The sequence below is a fragment of the Calypte anna genome, chromosome 3 (genome assembly GCF_003957555.1).
Source record: "Calypte anna isolate BGI_N300 chromosome 3, bCalAnn1_v1.p, whole genome shotgun sequence".
Classification (NCBI taxonomy): domain Eukaryota; kingdom Metazoa; phylum Chordata; class Aves; order Apodiformes; family Trochilidae; genus Calypte; species Calypte anna.
The window spans coordinates 34480397-34497739 of NC_044246.1; the positions used below are offsets into that span (position 1 = coordinate 34480397).

General features: G+C 39.7%; 1 protein-coding gene across 2 annotated transcripts in view; it reads right to left on the reverse strand.

Annotated features, from left to right (window-relative positions):
- Nucleotides 1–2698: 2698 nt before the first annotated feature.
- PRKN (parkin RBR E3 ubiquitin protein ligase) overlaps nucleotides 2699–17343 on the reverse strand; it is a 710558-nt gene continuing 695913 nt past the window's right edge. For both annotated transcript variants that reach the window (XM_030448441.1, XM_030448442.1), the window contains exons 10-12: nucleotides 14001–14087; nucleotides 6535–6652; nucleotides 2699–3960 (exon numbers count right to left, since the gene is read on the reverse strand). In XM_030448441.1, the coding sequence (XP_030304301.1) occupies nucleotides 3851–3960; nucleotides 6535–6652; nucleotides 14001–14087 (315 nt within the window). In that variant the 3' untranslated portion in view covers nucleotides 2699–3850. The remainder of the gene's footprint in view (nucleotides 3961–6534; nucleotides 6653–14000; nucleotides 14088–17343) is intronic.

A 17343-nucleotide genomic window follows, 5' to 3' on the forward strand; every position in this document is an offset into this window, starting at 1 on the left:
AATGATCCCCCGATATCTCCCCAAGAGAGTACTCCGCCCAGACTCCACCTATCATGAATATTGTAATAACATGATGTAATCCCTATGAATATATATGTAAACCCACCCCTTTTTAATATTCATGAAATTGTAATCAACATAAGGTAATTCTAGAGTTTTAGAAGTGTGCGTGTGAGTGGAGCGGAGACTCCCCATGCACCCAGCGCTGCTTTGCTTACTGCAATTTCAATTTATTAATTAAATTAAATCATTAACCAAATATTGAGTCTTGGTCATTTTTAACATTTGGATAAAAATATTCCACTAACAAAGAGGTGGAGAAGAAACTGGGACATTGAGCTCTCCCGGAGATCTCTTGTGTACTTATAAGAAATCAAACTAAATGGTGTTTTCAGAGTCTGTAGCTCAGTCTTCTTCTCAGGACATTTATCCTGAGAAGTGGTGTCAAACATCATTTTAAGCCCTCCGGGAGAAGAAAAAAGACTGCTTAGCACCTGTGGAAATGGCCTAGGGCCTCCATATGGAAACTACTACATAGGTAAGGATTGAGGAGTGAAATGGGTGGAATTCTGCTCCAGGTGTTCAACCTGATACATCTCAACCAGGCTTACTAAGCAAAACAGGCCTGCAAAAGGAGGAACTGGGATGGTGGGCTTTGGGAGCTTTGCTGACACCAACCCTCCCCCACTGGCTGTCCAAACAAGTGGTAATTTTCTGTTATCTACTTTTCTCTGACTTTTCCTATTCTCTGACTTCCCTAAAATCATTAAGTAACACAATGCTTACCACATTTTTTCCCAGGTTGTGCAGCTTGAACACACCCTTATTGTGATCCAAATTATCAGCCCTTATGATTGTGTGGCTTGAGCATACGTAATAATTGAACTTATTATTGAATCAGCTTTCATGAGTTATTTCTTCCATAGTTCTGATTAAATCATGTTCAAATTCAGACCTTGAGTGTCTCTTCACCTTAATCCAATCAAGGGGTGTCTGATGGTTGAGCATTTCCTTGGGCTGTAACATTTTAGTCACTATCCCTGGGAGGGACAGATCTGACTCTATAAGGTTGAATTCATTTGCACCTAAACTCCTCTCTCAGAAGGAGTTTAGAAAGCAAGGGGCTCCACTCCGTCTCCCTGGGTGCCCCTATCCAGGTTGTCATCAGTTGACAATCATGTTTGGAAAAACATAGAAATTTTTCTAAATTTGCTAGTTAAACATGGAAATATTTCCATATAAATTGTAATCAAATCAGGTAAAATGTAGAAGTACCTTAACATTGTAAGGAAATTAAGTCCAATTCACACATCTCTATAGGAATTCATTGTCAGCAGAGCATTAGTCCTATTTTTTCATTTTAAATGGTAGAAACTATGAGAATCTTACTGTAAATAGAGATCAGTTTTACAGCCTGTACCACCTCACATTTTCTGTGTGGGGGTGTGTATACAGACACAGATGATATATTTGTATTAACAGAGAGATCAGGACATGTTCTCCAGGATACATTATTTTTTTTCAGGGTGTCAATATGGACTGTGTGAAGAAATCTTATGTGCCAGGGGCCTATAAAGTCAGTATATAAAAGTGGATAATCTTGAGTAAATGCTGTTATTCTTTTCATTATTCTCCTTTCCTGCCCTTATATCTTAGATGAATGCTCATAATCCCATCCTCTGACAAGTTCTTCCCAAGAAAGAGTTGCTTCTGTTCTAGCTTTATTCATGCCTTGCTCAGAACAAAGAAATACAGATGGAAGAAATGCAGAAATAAGGAAAGGTCAGAAAGAAATACAGATGCTGATCTGCAGTCCACTGACTTCACTGGACCATGATCCAGGGACATAAATTACATGTTTCTATGTGCCAATTAAAATACTGTCTTGTTAGGGCAGGCTGTAGCTCAGTGAAACTGCCTTCCTCTGGAAAAAAACACTAAAAAAAAAAGGGCTTCTTTTATTCCAAATGCCTGTGGATATGAAATACAGTGATGAGCTCCCATGCAACACGCTACCAAAGCAAAATTAAGCATTGTGGTTTTTTTCCCTAGCTTGCAGGCAACAAACCATAGAAATTATAAAGTAGACCTAGGTGCAGAAAATCACATGATGAAATAATCAGAGCTCACATTAAAATATGCCATTAAGATAATGTACTTAGATGAGCTACACTGCAGCATTCTATTGCACCACTACATTTTAAGGTAGCTCCTTCTGCATACATTTTAGTTCACCAGTGTCAAAAAGGAAAACAGGAAAGGGCAACAAGAGAACAACGGCCATTTCTTAAAGACTTTTTCATTTTCCCAGTTCCCTCTCATTTTGGTACCTCATGCCATCATCCCTTTGTATCCTCAGACTTTTGGCGTCACTTCCAGCAGAGTGGAACTCTCTACTTCTTTTAGAAAATTGACATTTCTGTAGCAAGCCTGGCCTGGGATTTCTTTTTATCTCAAGCTTCTTGCTCTGCACTGACTGATACAAGGCAAACTCATATTTTCAGGAGTCTGCAGTCATGCCATACAAAATATTAATCCAAACTTTAGTCAAGAAGTCCATGGCCCTGTAATTTATTTGTGCTGTATGATGTTTTAATAAAATGTTTAGCTTCTCTGCTGGGTGTTTGAATCAGTCAAGCAGATGTATGACCCACCCAACATCTTTGTGTGCACTTTGCATTCAAATAAAAAAAGACAGTTTAAACTTTTGACCACTTTATTTATTGTGCGTTGTTTCCTCAAAACTGAATTGTGCAAATCCTTACATAGCATTTTGGATGTGAACAGTGGACATTTCATTTCACAATGAGACAGAAAAATAAAGCACACCATACCAAGATGGTTCAGGCTTGAAAACTCCACTAAGTTTTACTTACTGTGCTAACGTAAAATGAAAGAAGTTCATCTGCCTCACACTCTTTGAGCTATGTATTTTCAGAGCTTTGCCCACACTCTGATTCAATTTAGTATAACGATGGTAGAGAAAACCCCCTGAGAAGTCTCCTCCTGCCTCCCTTTGCCATATCCAAAATGTTGAGGTAAAAATAAGAAAAAATTAAGCCCTGTGAGTCCAGCTTGCACGATGCTGAGTCAGATCCAGCCACCACTACAACAGAAGTCCTGACTAGTGCTGAAACTGTATCCTTAGCTAGTCTTTCAATGGTGACAAAGTCAATAATAAGTACATAGACAGGTTTCGGGTCATATGTTGCAGATACCCATGCACAAATACAGCGTAAGGCTGGATATTTCTATGAGAATTTGGTTTGAAAGCAAAACCCCTCCTTCCTGTGAGGAAGGAAACCTGAGAAAACACCAAAGAGCCACAGTCTTTCCTCTGCCAAAAAAGCTGTTAAGAAATACTGCCATAAAATCAAAAATCTAAGTAAAAAATTGTGCTGAATGAGCAAAGGAGTGGTCAAAGAAAAAGCAGCTGATGCAGGACCCATCCGCCACTCCTTCTTGACACTCACACACACAACGCAGGCCACTCTTCTTGCAAAAGTTGCAGATTCCTGACAATAAATGTGAAGAAAATTTCCTCATAGTAATCCTATATGCTCTCTGTGCTAACAGACTACACAAGTTCAGAAAGATAAGGAAGAATGTACCCCTCTTTGTACCACAGTGAGCAAGACTGCCCATTAAAACAATTACATTTGTTGCTTAGTGGATTTAAAGCCCTTGGCATTAACTTCAGTGTGATTTGAGTATGATTGTGTATGCAAGAAAGCAAAAACCAACAAACTGGGCCAATTTCTGAACTCTGTGTACCTGAAACCACTTGGAGATTTGTTTAAGCAAGGAGTTCAGAATTTGGCCCTGATGACATAGGCTGTCCTCAGCACCACTACTCAAACCAATGATCTCCCATGCAGGTTCTGTTCCACTCCAGGCCACAGTTCCAGCACCACTCAAATCTGCACTGAGGGCGAGGACATTTCATGTGCATGCAGCCACCTACAAAATAGCAACAGAATGGTTTCAGCACTTGGCAAACACTTAGAGATGTGAATCAACAGTTAGCAGTTCTACAGTCAACTTTCTTAGGCATTCATTTATTGACCACGTAGAATACAAACCTGAGGAATACTTTTCTTGGGCTTTCTGACACTTGGTACTCTGACTGAGGTGGATTGTACTGGTCTCACTTGAGGGACTATGAAAAAGGAGTTGCAGCCCTGCCTGAAATTGGAAAAGACTGCTAGGGATAGGGAAAAGTGATGACAGTCTGTGGCCTCTCAAAGCTATCATGGAGCTATGTGCTCAAGGGTACTCTACCTTACTCCAGCTGCGAGACAGGAATTGCACAAAATCAAATTATTTTCTTGAATCTGGAGTCAACAACTGAGAGATTTGCAATGAGAACAAATCAGAAGGCACAGACTTAGTTGGCTGACTGCTGATTATATGAAAACGACATAAGTAATCTGATTTAATCTTCCTAGTATCTGAAGCAGCCTAGAGATCACACCAGTATTTCCTGTGTGTTGGTATTCTTACTTGCCCAGACTGTGAGAGCAGCAGCTCTCTGCTCACAACCTTGATAAAATGTTTATTTTGTAACATATAAAACTTCAACATTGTCAGAGGTTATTACAGAAAGGCACTTCAAATGGAAATTATGCTGCTTACCACACAGAGACCTTTACATAGCTCAAAATGAAGTAAAAGCATGCAGTATGAAGAAATGTCATCTTAGCCTCCAGATGGCAATGGGAGGTACCAGGAATTTGTGTTCCCTACTGTATGACCTGCTACCCTTGCACCACCTTTCCTTTTTTTCTAAATAAATGCTACTCCAGAATGATTCTCAGAAGGACAAAACAGCAGGAGATGCAAGAACTGGTTTGTTGAAGGAGGCTGAGAGAGAAAACTAGCTGTGATGGCAAGTTTATACCTTTACATAAGAGATGCAATTTGCCAGACATCTTTATCTTACTGAAATGAGTGCCAATGGCCAACCTCCATGTAACACTTCACTTAAGGTTCACATCCAGTCCTCTCTTGTGAGTCGTATTATACCATCACTAAGTAAAACGCATCTCAGTCCCAGTGCAGGACCCAACCCCCAATAGGCTCCCTCTGTCAAATGGGTGCTCTACCTGCTAATCTACATTAACCATGCTGCTATCTGCTACAGGGCAGCTGAGATTGGCAGTCAGGGTGGAGAGTGCTCCAATCAATGTGGCCAACAACTTTGTTGCACTCCTCTGAGAGACATAGATGTGTATCTAAACTCACTCAGACTGGGAAGAGAGCTGTGGAAAAGTGTTCCACTCTTCCTTGGTAATATTGCTGTGCTTTCACTGCTTGAAGTGGTCTCTTCTTGCAGTCTACAGTGTCTTACTTGGTGTTCTCAACATCTTATTTGAGTAAGGGTTGCCTCAAAAACAGAGAAGCATCCTCTATACTTAATACTCACATGATATCTAGGTAATAATTTTAATATACTTCGATTAATCATATGATTACAATTAAATCTTGAAACAGCATTGAACCTATCGGGTATAGCATATTTGCTGTTCCTGTTATCCATTTAACCACCCCAGTAACAGCTGATTACTTTTCTTACTGCATGGTAAACACTGGTTAATGCAACCAGTTTGTCAGGACTTGTGTGCCTCCCTCTGACTTGCTCTTCTGCTGTGGGCATGGGTTGAGATTAATCTCATCTGCTTTCAGTATTTACTGTGCAGCCACCTACAGCAGGACCAATGCTTCACACCCCAGTTCTAGGTGTGATTCTTCTGGTCTCCATTACCCACATCTTCTGTTTCCTTGTGAGATGGGTTTTGCCCTGCAAATGTCTATTTTTTCAAGTGAAAATGGGAAATCCAGACAACCAGCTGGACAGTCAGGCATATGAACACTACATCCACACATCCAGTGTCTCACTGTGCCTCATTTTTCCTATCTAGATGGGGCATTTAGTTGAGACTTAATTAGTGGTTTTACAACTTTAGATTTACAACTTTAGATTTAGTGGACACTGTAAGTTTGATTCTGCTTCAGGGACTAAAGCCCATCTTGCCAGAAAAGCAACAAGCAACACTTGATACCTCAGAATGGTGGGGGTTCTGCAAGGAAACAGTTTTTCAATATGAAGTGTATTCCTTTGTTTTGGAGGGAAAGATTTAATTCAAAGATAAATTTATATAAAGAGGCCTTGAAGAGGCACAAAAAAGAAACACAAGAGCTTTGGAGAAAAATAAAAAAATAAACCAAAACTATGAATAATGAAAACAAGTAACACCCCAGATAGAATGACAGAGACGGAAAAAGTCATCATGAAGAGTGTATTAATAGGCACTCCTGTGTTTGTCCCATTTATGATTGGGACAACACTATATAACTGTTCTGGGTTCATGTGGTGCTGGTTTTGGGTCGCTGGGGACGGCCCCCAGGGCTGGCTCTACATGCTCTTCCTGTCTTGGCATAACAGTGTGGATACGTAAGCATTTATAGTCACATATTTGTATTTCAAAATGATTGTTGAAAGACAATTAACTATGAGATATATAATAAATTCACCATTTTTTTCTACTGGAATATTGCAGCTTGGACATGGCTTGGTTGTCTTCTTGATTGTTTCTCTAGATGCCTCTTCCCATCGAGCTTGCATGGCTGCATGTTCATCGACTACGTATCCCTGCAAAGAGAAAAAACCATCAAAACATCCATGGGCACAATTCTGAAAGGCTGTGCTGGGACCCAGTGTCTAAACTGGAGTTGTAACTAATTACCCATGAGAAACAGACAGGAATGACCACAAGGCCAGGTAGTTTGTACTTTGTGAGAGGCTTTTTGGAGAAAAAGAAAAAAAATAAACCACAGCTGTGAACAATGAAGATTTAACACCCCTGATTGAATGACAGAGATGGAAAGAGTCATCATGAAGAGTGTTTTAAAAGGGGACTCCTGTGTTTGTCCTATTTATGACTGGGACAAAACTACATAACCTACTCAAGTTTCCTACTTGGCGGTTTCATATCAAAGGCAGTTTCCTACCTACAAGGACAAAATGAATGGTAATGCCTTGGGTTATTTCTATCAAACTAGGTTGACAAATATGTCAATAGCACTCATCAGCAATCAATGTAGGTTCCAGCCTTAAAGTTCTACTTTCTCTGTTCCTAATATGGGCTTTTTCAAGTATGTGGGAAAATTATGAGCTTAAACTGAATGATGTAATTTGTAAAAATTTCCATACCTTCCTTGTTGTATACCTTCTGAATAGTTGTAGGTGTTATGTGGATAGATGTTTAGTATTTATTTACATGGATAACATGCATCTTAAAAAAATGCCAAAAAAAACCCAAACAGAAAACTTAAAACATGTGTGTATGGTATTATTTCTTTTACTTCACTGCCTATCAGTCTCCTCCGCCCTTTAATCCTTTTCATTGTTCCTTGCTAAATATTCTCTGAGTAGCCAATGTTTTGGATGTAGAAGTGATAAAAATGAACGAAGTCTTCTCAGCTCTATCCTAGAAGTGAATTTTGATCTTGGCTCTCCACCTCCGGAGAGGGAACTCAGCCCTGCACCCTGCTGGATTATTCAGCAGTTCAGCAGAAGGACGACCTCTGCACAATGGCACATCAGTAAGTTCTGGGAAACAGAAAAAGCTGCTCAGGCTAATAGCAAAGAACTTAATCTTGTATTGATCTCGCAACCTTGATCTTTAAGGAAGGATGATCTTACAAGCAATCTGAGGTAGCTCAGAGAAGCCTGAACACAAGGCAGAGAGAGTGGGGAATGCTTGACCTGAGCCTCGGTTTACCCAGCGGTAGCCAGAAGATGATACTATTAATCCCAACTGTTTGTAAGGGGAACTGATTAATTAACATCATTAAAGCTAATGCTGGCTGACAATCACTATATCAGTGACAAAACATTGCTATTTTCTTCAGAATAATAGCCACATGAGAAGACCAGATGTATTTTTAATGGCTGTAGGCAGCTCAAAAGAGCTTCAAAATGGCTTTTTGCCCACATAGTCCAAATCTCTGTGGTTCTATACATTTTCCCTGTCTTCTTAGCTTTGTTGTGCCCTAATATTAGCAAACGACACCGAGGCAAAATTTCACATGTGGTTTGTATAAGGAAATTACATCTGAGTTTGAAAACAAATAAAATTTTGCTAGGGTTTACAAATAACTGAATAACCGAACTAAATGACTTAAAACTGCATATATGCGATTCACCAATGAAAAACAAATTGCTGAAAATAGCAGAGTGAGTTGCTATATTAATACTTTCCACTGCAAAATATTCTAGCATAAAACAGATGCAGGAGCATGATATTTTCAGCTCAGTAGAGCTGAAACATCTCTCCTATGCCAAATCTTGCTGAATGCTAACTTAAAAACTTCCTGCTGTAGGAAGCAAATGCAGAGGACTGGTATAGTGATAGTCCTTCAATTCCATAAATAAATCATACCACACTGATCTATGAGCTTCCAGTGTTAATTTTTCAAGTTAATATTTATTGTAAGAATGAGATTAAAACTGTAAATAGAAATGTGTAAATTTATTACTTTATGGAAAATATACATTTTAAGAAAGGCTCAGGTGTCTCAAAACAGAAAGTACATCTAATTTTCTAGAGCAACTGTGAGAACAGTTATGGATATCTGAAAGGGTTTGAAAGGTAGACAAAGAACAACTCATTGTACAAAGAGCAGTGCTCAAATGCTCAACCCACCCTAACATTTAGCTAAACACAGCCTACCAATTATTTGGGGCTAGAGCTCTAAGCAAAACCAGCCTCTCTGTTGAAGCTTGATCTACAAGAGATAGTGACAGTCCAACTTCTTTTCTCAACTTCTGCTGGGCTTTTTTTCTAGTATGTTCACATGAATCAACCTCCTGCTATGCTTAGTGGTGTCTTTTGCTTCACTTGTCGGGGAAAAAAAAATCAGATGTTTAGGGCCTTACATAGGCTAGAGGACTTTTGGAAATAATCCACTATTTGAACCATTTAAGATTCCAAATCTCACAAAGATAGATGTACTTAACTATGGGACAAGTGCTCGAGTCTATGGAAAGATTTGGGCTAATCAAAACACTTAAAAAATGGTTCTAGATCAGGGATAGGAAAGATATCCATCAATATGTTTCATGCACTGGAAAAACAGAGGTGACAGTACCACACCGGTCTTGTTAAGCTTACGTGGAGCAGCTTTGTGTTTGGTGTGCCAGGGGAATTCTGACAAATTCAGTGTTGCTTTGTGATGACAGCAGCTAGCTAAAATCAAAGTGATATGCACAGGGTGCTCTGTCTGGTACGAGATGAAAGAGACTTTCTCTAAATAAAAGCAGAAAGCTCTGGTTTGGTAGCGCTGCACATCAAGGGTCTCACTCTACATTAATTCATATCAGCATAAAGTAAATTCAGGTCACTGGTGAATATTGAGTTTGCACTGCTCTAATGCAGAAAATCTAATCTAACACAGGTCATGCTTGTATAACTGTTTTCTGTGAGCAGAATAAAAAACATGCCTTTTCCTGTAAGTGGCAACACAGCTGCAAATGACTGTCACCTTAACCCATAAACAAAAGCAGCATGTCAAGATAGTGAAGGAACAATTCTGAAAGTAATATTTGCAATATTTGCAGAATAAATACAAAATCCTGATTACCAAAGCCTTATTCAGAAGGACATGTAACTGTGGAGACCACTGGGATATATGTGTTCCCTAACAAGTCACCTTTCACTTGAAGGTTCAAGCAAAGAACGAGCATCCTGCTTCCTTCACACAGTAAGTCAGGAAACACGTGTGATTCTTTAATTTTGTCATAGTTATGTCTTTCTGTTACAATTTGACATGCACATTGCATAGTTTTTCAGTTCCACATCAATATAGTCTGTATTTCTATACATTACATCAAGCCTGATTTTCATGAAGCTTTGGCTAAATATTTCATACCTTATAACTACAATAATTCAGCTAAGGACATTTTGAAAGTATTTCTCTGGGGTAATTCCTCATGAAAATCAAATGCTGAACTATACTGTGCTTACAGCAGACCAGTCTGTGCTGCTGCAGAATTCCAGCAAATCTCCAGCCATACTGACTCCAGGCTTCCCAAGCCTGTATCCTTGCTGGGAATCTACAGGCAAAACAGCAGAAGAGATGCGACAGATTGTGTTCAGCGGATGGGAAGGAAAGCCTGGTAAGCCGTGTGTATGTATTTTGTACCACCTACTGGCAATTTGGACATCTGCAGACATGAGGCAATGGGAGTCTCTGGTCCCTAACCCAAGGGAGCTGGGAGCTGGAAGCCTTTCAAGGAACAGCAGCACAAAGGGCTTCAGCAGGGTGCCAGGTGATGTGACTTTTTTGGACATGTGTGCACACAGAGATGTGATTTTATGTGCACCTGTAGAGCAAAAAGCCTTTCTAGGAAGTGGTGGAGCCACTGTCACTGGGTGTGTGGAAAAAAATGTGTAGACGTAGCAGTTGAGAAGAGGTTTGAGTTGTCTGCTTGTGTAGACAGCTGGACTTGATGATCTTAGAGGTCCTTTCCAACACTAATGATTCTCTGATTCTACGAGCCTATGATTTGGAAAGGGTCTGCTTCAGAGCTGATGTTTTGCTTGAGATCTCACATCTGAGTTAGGTCTGAGGTCTGCCACTATGTTGCATTCAGAGCCCCAGTGGCATGTACTGATGAATTAGGATCAGGTCTGAAAAAAATGATGCCCCTGAGGTTTGCACTCACTCAGGTGAGGTGCTGGACTGGTTTTGCTTTGCTGGGAATGGTTCCTGGTCTGACAGTGCTTCTGGATAGGTTTTATACTGCTGCTGGCAGAAGAGTATGGTATGTGGATCCATACCAAACTACTGCAAACAAAAGAAGATTGTTCTATGCAGAAGTTAGCTAAACCACACATCTCTTTACAAATATATGGCTTCAAATCATCAGCTACCCAAATACAGTAAGGAATGGGTCCCAAGCAACAAACAGCTGAGGTTTGATTTGAAGGTGGTTGGTTTAAGGATAGGCTCATGATGCCAGCTCCTGTCTCAAACTGAAGTGATCCAGTTTTGGATCCAGAGAGACAGTCTCACCAGCTCCCCTCCTGCCACTAGACCTCAGGCTTCCCTTTTTTTTACTCCTTCTGACATCACCGTTTCTGCTTCCTGGACCCTCAGAGTTGGCCCAAGTCATCTCACAGGCTTTGCCCCTTTCTGCTCTCTTCCTTCTCACCTCTCACTCTTGTCAGCATCTGGCTTTCATGGACACTCGAGTGCCTCTGTGTCATATTCTACCTCTTTTTGAAAGGTGTTCTTCACTAAGACTCTCCAAATTGGTACCAGGCTCCAAGGGCACCATCAGTCTGTTCTGTCCCAGCCCAGTCTCCTGTGATTCCTGCCCACAGCACAGCACCCTTTGTCAGCCCCCAAGGTGGTCATCCCCTGCAACTCTACAGCAGGGACAGTCTCCAGCTCCTCACAGCCCTGCCCTGCCTGGCCATGGGCCCTGGTGACCCAGACTCACCTGTGGGCCTACATACCAGCCCATCTTCAGCCCATCTGCATCCCCATGGAGGTGCCAGACCCTGCTGTGACAGACCCACGGGGAGCCCCAGGTAGCCCTTGCAGTGCCTTGGCACATGGACCATTAGAGGGATGCTTTGATTGTCCCTGGAGCTGTCTATGTTGCCACCAAGTTCTGGATACCCAGATCCTCCACAGCAACACTCCTTTTATTGGCTTTTCTTCCAGATCTTTGCTGCTATTCATGCTCCACTATATCCATCTCTATGATGCTGACTTAGGCTTAAACCTGTCTGCAAGTGCTTTCTCTAACATTAGGGATGTGCAGGCATTTCCAGAAATGTGAAGATAAAGGCAGGTACTTTCATTACTGTAGACTCGTTACAGAAAACCAGGGAAAACGTTCCTTCAGTGGCACATCTCCACCTTGTGGAAAAATCTAACAAGTGCAGCTCTCTTAGAGGAAAAGGCTGGCCTAAATCAATTAACTTCAGCTTAATTTAAAGTCTGAATGAATTTTGGGTAGTCTACGGTCTTGTCAGTACTGGGAACTGATTTGCATAGCTGCAGGACTTATTCTGGTACAACTGTTTAACTCTTTTGGAACAGCTCTTTGAGAGTACAGCAAATTTTTCAGGAACAGTGAGTATGTTCACATTTCACTGAAACAGCAAAAGTTTCCAACTTTCCTAGGTTAACAGGTCTAATTGGGTGCAACTCACGTGCTGAGGTACTTGACCAGATAGATGAAGTGCTCCCCTTGACATAAAGAGATAAGGCAAATCGATGCTACAGGTTTTTTTAGAATGAACCACTTCTTCCCATGGTATTCTGATTTTTTCTGGCACACCTTAAAGTCTGCCATAGAGCATGGAAATTATTCAGACTCTAACTTCCACAGAGCCAACATTGTTGAACTCATTTTTATGCTGTCATGATGACTTTCAGTACTTAAGGCAAAATCCCATTGTTCAATGGGTATAGGGCTTACTGTTCATGTTGAGATGTATTAAAGTTCTAGCTCTATGTAATTCAGATAAGACATTGAGCCTTGATTTCATACTTTACCAGGCTATTAGATACATTAAATATCTCTCAATGTCTCTGTTGAAATTGTTTTATTTTTATATAAATATGAACGGGAGCTGGAAGACTGTTCTAAGGCTACTGCAAACAAAAGAAGATTGTTCTACACAGAAGTTAGCTAAACCACACATCTCTTTACAAATATATGGCTTCAAAACAGCGGGTTACACAAATTAATGGAATAAAAATTTGCTGAGAGCTGCTAAATACAAAATACCACATCTGAATCACAACTCGCTAGAAGCTGGAAAAATAGATGGATTTTGGGTCTCACACAGTATACATTTCAGGGCAGCAGAGGCAGATATGCTGACTCTTAGGATATAGGTTTTTTAATGAAGAGCTTCACTAAGAAAGATTAAAGAGAAGAATTTCTGCACAGGTTATAAAGTGCAGTGTCTCTGAAGTATGGCAAATGAACTGTCTCAAGGTAGCACAGGGCAAAGGTTCCCCATAGGCCTCCTGCTCCCTCCCAGTCCCTACATTCAAAAAGTGAGAGGCTCCTGAAACCTGCCTCAGACAAAGCCTGTCTGCAGGCACTGAAAGGAGCTGGGAATGCCTGAGAACTGGATGGATGCAAGTCCTCATCAGCATCTGCCCACAATCCTGTGTCTGCCATGTTGGACTGTGGAGAGCTCAAGGTTCAAGTTTCTCCTTATCAGCAAATATGCCAGACATCTGAGTACCAGTTTTATGCTTCCTAGGACCCTGGGCATCAGGTTATCAAGCTGTGAGGTATTTAGAGGCTATCTCTCCTGTTCTTTGCACTTGCTCTCTCCTTCTGGTTTAGTGGGTTTTTTTGTTGTTTTGTTTTGTTTTGTTTGGGGTTTTTTCTTTCTGGTTTGTTTGTTTGTTTTTTATTTGGAAAGACTGATTTATTTGCCATGGAGAGCACAGAACCTTAACTCTCAAACAGAGAAATGCCAGGGGAGAAAAACTACTGCCTGTCGAGGTCTATAGCTACAACAACTACAAATTTATAGAGCAGTCTGGAACAATTATTATCTAACTTCTTTGAGCCTAGGCAATGCATTTTTTGTTTCTCCAAGCTAAAGTATAAATTATTAGCAGCATATTCTGCACAGGCTGTATAAAACCCCTGTTACCCAGTCTAAACCCACACGATTTCCTGACTGGTGCACTGAATATAAGCTGAAAGGCAGCAAGCCTACAGAAAGCCTTTCAAAAGTGCTCACACTGAATAAAGACAACCCCAAAAGCCCACTGGGAAGGCCTTTTCTTTATAAACTGATGGCAGAGCCTTCTTTCTGACCGAAAACTACAGCAACTCTGACAGGTAGGATAATTATTTTTACTTAGGATTATAATTAGGACCTGTTTGACAAACGTCGCTCTACCTGGGCCAGGGATAATGATCAGGATGTAGTGAGTTATAGGATCCCTACCTTCTGGGCCATGGCTCCGTGCATGCTGAGGAGAGAGCTGCATTTGCCTTCGTGGTATTCTTCTTTGCATTCACGGCAGAACACAAACTGGAAAACAAACCAAAGCACACCAGTGATAAAACCACATCAGGGATATAGACAGCAGGTTATAGTCAGGGTGAATCATACAGCAGATGATCTCTTGCCCTTCTCATCCCATTAAGTTCCCATAATCCTCCTAACTGTGCATCTTATTATACACTGTGATCATTAAAACAACAATTTTGCTGTTATTATCATACATTTAATCAGTGAAGTAACTTAAATGCCATTATTAAAAATGAGATTTTGCTACATGGTCCATTTAAAGACATAAAGTCAAACTAGAGACCAGGTGTGCTTCTCCTGCAGTGAAATCCATTTATCTAAGAAGGATGTTGGCTGAAACAAGTTCTTCCTTATAGTGTTTTCTGATGGAAATAGTCTATTCATAGTTCTGAATCAAATGTATTCTCTATGGAAAACTATTGCTGACTTTACTAGAGGATGATCACAGGTCAAATGAAATAACATTTTCTAGAAAATTATATCCTTGCCATAGACTTTTATAGAATGATTTTAAAAAAAAAATCCATGGAAAGAACACAATGATAGGCTACTTAACATAGATTTTAGAGGACTCCAGATCCTTATTGCATTTCTAGCAATTGTTCTGGTTTCATCTTAAATTACATTGTTCTTTACATGAGGCTTCATAGAAAAATAATGTCTTTTGCAGATGAGTAAAACAATTGTTCCTCCCTCAGTCTGAGCTGCCTCTGCCACCTAAACTAGTTCATATGTAACAAGTTTGACATGTGTCAAGACAGATATCTTTATTTTGGAGTTTAAAAAAAAGGCCTCAAAGTCTTTGACCCATCAACGCTGCATTAAATTATACGTCCTTGCAGGTAAGGGGAGAAGTAAATAATGTGTAAATGGGTCTCTTCCATGCTGTTTTAAAGCTATGCTGTCTTGATGTAACTCCAGACTCTGAAAGATCTCTCAGTGGTAAGCCATTCTGACTGGCATTATAAGTAAGACTGATGAAACAGCCTTGATTTTTAGATACAGAATTGCATTCACATGTTGTGAATAAAGGGTATCAGGAGGACATCACAGTAGAACATTTGCCTGCCACAGATTCCAGCTCTTACAATTTCATTTTGAACTCTTTCAAGTTTTACTGTCACTTGTCTGAGAAGCCCTGAAAATCATGCTAAAGAAACTGCACTTTTATGAAAATAAGCATTGTGCAGATCCAAAGGGATTGATCTTGCTACTCCAAAAGGCAGGGAAATTTGGAGCAGAGGAGCAGAGTGGATGTTAAAACTTCCAGAGATAGTAAACCTAATCCCTTAATTGCTTTCTTGTAATTTCTCTCTACTATTTTGTCAATTACTTAAAATTATAGTATTTTGCCTCAGCTACCACTGATCTGTTAATTGGCTAGGTCTTGTTGGGAAATACCTTCAGAATGCAGGTGGCTTTTGCAAGGTGTGTGGTAGGAGAGGCTGTGTTATTGTATATAGAGCATCATTTAAATGCAACAATTTGCAATGTATTAGTGGTAAAATGTTTCATCTGTGTTGAACACTGCTCAAACACAGCATTTCTCTGTCTGGATACCTAGTATCTCAAAGACTTATTATGGGCAGGTTTCTGAATTTCCTGTTGTGTGTCCTAGTCTCTTTTTCTTTGTGGCTTTATTTTCCTTAAGAACACATCTGGCTGGAAACATTTGTCTGAAAGAGCTTTGTATACACTTGCTTTATTACTGCCTTATCACACAATGCCTCAGCTTCCTTTTCTCACTCCAGTCTCCCTCACTTTTCTCATGCAATTACAATGTTCAACCTTTCATAAACACTGAAAGGGGAAAATACTAAAGAAAGAAAAGGAAAATAAAAAAAGCCCAGGGCATGTATTTTGCAAAGATATTCTGTCTGTCTCACAAAGCAATTTATAGAGTGTTACTATTTATTATAATAATAAAGTTCATAAAAACATGCTGTAAAGATGTGAAATGAATTTTCTCATTAGAGAAGCCACTTTTTATGATTATTTTTAAAATTAAAAAATCCTCAGGACCAATGATACTGATGCTTTCTCCTTGATTTGCTGTATTGGAAACACGCATGAGTATATAACTGGCCCTTTCATTACTGTTGTGTATCCTATAAGTCAGTCAATGAGTGTGCCTGTCACATCCTTGTAATGAAACAAAGCCTGATTTTTTTATATATATTTTTTTTATGAGACAGGGTACTCTTTTCACATCTTATTAGATAATGGATGAGATGTAAAATCAGTTCTGTGGCAAAAGAACACCCTGGAGGCTGATCGGTTTGTCAGAATAAACAGGCATCTCCCAACAGAAATGCATCAAGCACTCCCTTGTCAAGGCAAAGGATGCATCATAAAGAAAAGGCATGTCACTTACAACAAAGAGCAGTTTGTGATATTTAATTCATTTTTTTACATTCAGACATTAAAAAAATAATAAAGTTTCAGCAACTGCAAAAATACTGTCAGTTGACTTGTATTTTGTGGCTTCATTAATATTAATGCAGTTATTTTGCCCTTAGAAAGAAAAGGGTTTAAGTTGTTCAGTCAGGATTCAACATTTTTGCATAAATTCAATATTAGTGAGGCGTTTAAATGACTATAAGTAGTGTAATTACTAACAACAGTCACACCCTTCATTTGCTGAAAAAAAGACTGACAGATTACTGAGATAAAATAAATGCATATAAACTTGCTACGTCTTTGTGTATTTAGCACTTACTGTTTCTACCCTTGAAAGATTCTTTAGCTGGAAAACAACCAGCACGAAGAATAAATCCCAAAGGTCCCAAACCTACCCTCTAGGTTTATGCATTAAAAAGAGGATTAGCAGGGAAATCCCCATAGCACTTACAGGATTTAGGCACTGGAAATTAATATAACCTGTGTGGGTACCATAACAGGCTTTTGAATATCTGTAAAAATATATGAGCTAGACCTAAGCAGAAATCCTGAATACTACTCACCTCAGAATATGGGATATTAAAAACGTCAACAGGGATCCAGATCTTGTTTTTAAATTGCTCCTGTCCTTATGGTCATTCAAACAAAAGGTAAAATCAGCCCAAACTCTGGTCAGCTATGGAATTCAGACCCAACAGATCACAAAATCACAGGATTATTCTGACTAGAAAAGACGTCAGCCTTTTCCTCATCCTTGATCACTATGTTTCCCTCTGCATCCAATAAATTAGATTCTCCTTAGACCTCCTTTTGTTGCTAATACATTTGTAGAAATATTTATTTTTATCTTTAACAG